At 36.3% G+C, this 2,295-nt stretch overlaps 1 protein-coding gene across 2 annotated transcripts; it reads right to left on the reverse strand.

The window, feature by feature from the left end:
• Positions 10–2,175, reverse strand: LOC109822876 (myb family transcription factor APL-like). Of its 2 annotated transcripts, none has more exons than XM_020389137.1 (6): positions 1,753–2,175; positions 1,292–1,368; positions 1,132–1,189; positions 948–1,011; positions 752–824; positions 10–602 (listed from the first exon to the last, which is right to left on the reverse strand). In XM_020389137.1, exons 1-6 carry the CDS (start codon positions 1,916–1,918, stop codon positions 60–62), a joined length of 981 nt encoding a protein of 326 aa, XP_020244726.1. In that variant the 5' UTR covers positions 1,919–2,175; the 3' UTR covers positions 10–59. The 2 variants fall into 2 exon arrangements, with proteins under 2 accessions (XP_020244726.1, XP_020244725.1); XM_020389136.1 differs by having other exon boundaries at positions 10–620; positions 1,753–2,174.

Genomic DNA, 2,295 nt, shown 5'->3' on the forward strand with positions numbered 1-2,295 from the left:
ACACCCCACTCTCTTATTCAATAAATATGTCTAAGTTTCTTGCACGAAGAAACAAATGCTCACCCATATGACAAGTTTCTTGTTTGGTTTAAACCACCACTTCCCATCATAGGGTTCATCCTTTCCATTGATGGAGGAGCTCTCCTTGGAGATGGCCTTTCAAGCTTTGTCGATACATCAAACTTCTTCTCACCAACATCGCTTGAAAAATTTGGTTTAGCTTCATAAACATCACCTATTGACTCCAAATCAATGCCACTATCAAGCTGAAGTACTTGATCACTCTTAGATGGCTCTGCAGACCCTAATTCTTGAAGGCGAAGGTCATCGGCCCAAACAATAGGGCTCTTTTCATTAGAACTATATGGATTAGGCCTTTTCTTGCCTAGACTTAGGGTTTGATCATTTGGGAAGAAGCCATCAAGTTGATCTCCACTATATATGTGAAGATCTTGGAGAGAAGGGAAGCTCATCGGCGATCCTAGATCTTGGTTTCCGATGCCTTTGAAGCTTCCGGAAGCTCCCATGTTGTCGCTTGAGAGAGTCTGACAGGCTTTCTCGAGTATGGACTGCATATACTTGCCTTGAGCCTCAATACGCATCTGAAGATGTTTTTGCACCTAATGAATGAAAATTAGTAAATTGAGTTGAAAAAAACTAACTGAAGTTTTGAAATAGAATTTAGGTAAGATAAAATTTTTTATGTTCATATTTCATCTATAAATTTTTTTATGTTTGTATTTCATCACACCTCTAGTTGTTCATGTAATCTTCTTTGAACTTCCATCTGCATCCTAAGGGCTTCTGAGAGGTGAACGTTCCTACTGAATAATTGTAAAACAAAATATCCAATATTAAATTTTATGCCATGGAAAGAGAAATTTATAATAAAATTTTGTGCTCATGGTTAAATTTTGATGGAATAATTCCTCCAGCAAATCACTTACTCATTCATGGTGCGGCCCATCATCGAGGAAGAAGCAGCATTTCTCTGAAGCTCAAACGCAGAAGCTGAATTAAGTTTAAAAACAATAAGATCAGTTTTTCTAAAATAGATGTATAAATTTTATGAGAAAAAAATCAAAATCATTAGATAAACTTATTGTTCTTATATCTCGCCTCAACTCTCACCATCCTTAACTGAATGGTCGCTGAACTCCTTGTGTGGCTGCTTCCCAAGCCTGAATTTCTATATAGAGAAATTTTTGAGAGGAAATCAAGATGAGAGATGAAAAAATAAAATTGATCAATTCTACAACATAATTTATAATTTGCATTAAGTAAAAGATACCTGAAGATGACTTTTAAGATGATAGAGTGTAAGACCCTTAACTCCCATGACTCTCATGATGGTCTTTGGTGTTGCCTCTGCAAATAAGAAAGGTTCAGTTAATTAGATATCCAATAATTCTCCATCAAAAAAATAAAAAGTAAATATTTTACCAAAATATAATGTTCGAATAATCATTCTTAATGATATTTATTTCATAATTAATATACATAGAAGAAGAAGGAAGATTTAAGATTTGGATCACAAATTAAATAATTAAGAATGAGAAGAAGAAAAAGAGAAGAATAATAAGCACAAAGAATTGAAATTACTGAGTAAATTAATTATGAACAAGAAGAAAGAAACGAGGAGAAGAAGCAAGAAGGAGGCGTTAGGGTTTGCTCTATAAGTTATTAAATTTTCAATAAGAAGAAAGAAAGACAGAGAAGGACATATAGGAGGAGAAGAGTTAGGGTTTGTACTATCAGGTCCTCCAAGCTGAGTAACTGCATCGACGAAGCGATCATGGAGCTCAACAGTCCATCGTAGGCGAGGCTTAGGGTCAGTGGTGAGGACAAGGCCAGAGTCTCCTTGGACACACATGGGCCTTTCATGAGAATTCAAAGTTGGCTTCTTAGAAGGGAACATTCTATCTTCTCTCTCTTCTTTCTCTCTCTCTATCTCACTTGATCTAGAATTGGAAGAGATTCAAGAACAAAGAACTAGCATATGAGGAGGAATAGGTGCGTTTTCCCTTCTATAGACATTTGTTTTTAAGCTCACTGATCTCCTCTCCTATTCTTCTCTCATAGAAAGCAATGGGATTCTTAACCCTTCACTAAATGGCACCGACTTGGAAATCCTCCTTTAGTTGTGAGAGAGAGAGGGGGGGGAGAGAGAGAGAGAGAGAGAGAGAGAGAGATGCAATTGGAATATATTCAAATGAGGAGGTGGTGGCTAAATACAAGGTACTATGATTGCATGGGGTCTCATGTATGCATATATATTTTGTAAAGTTTTCTAGT

This window comes from Asparagus officinalis, chromosome 8 (genome assembly GCF_001876935.1).
Source record: "Asparagus officinalis chromosome 8, Aspof.V1, whole genome shotgun sequence".
NCBI classification, from domain to species: domain Eukaryota; kingdom Viridiplantae; phylum Streptophyta; class Magnoliopsida; order Asparagales; family Asparagaceae; genus Asparagus; species Asparagus officinalis.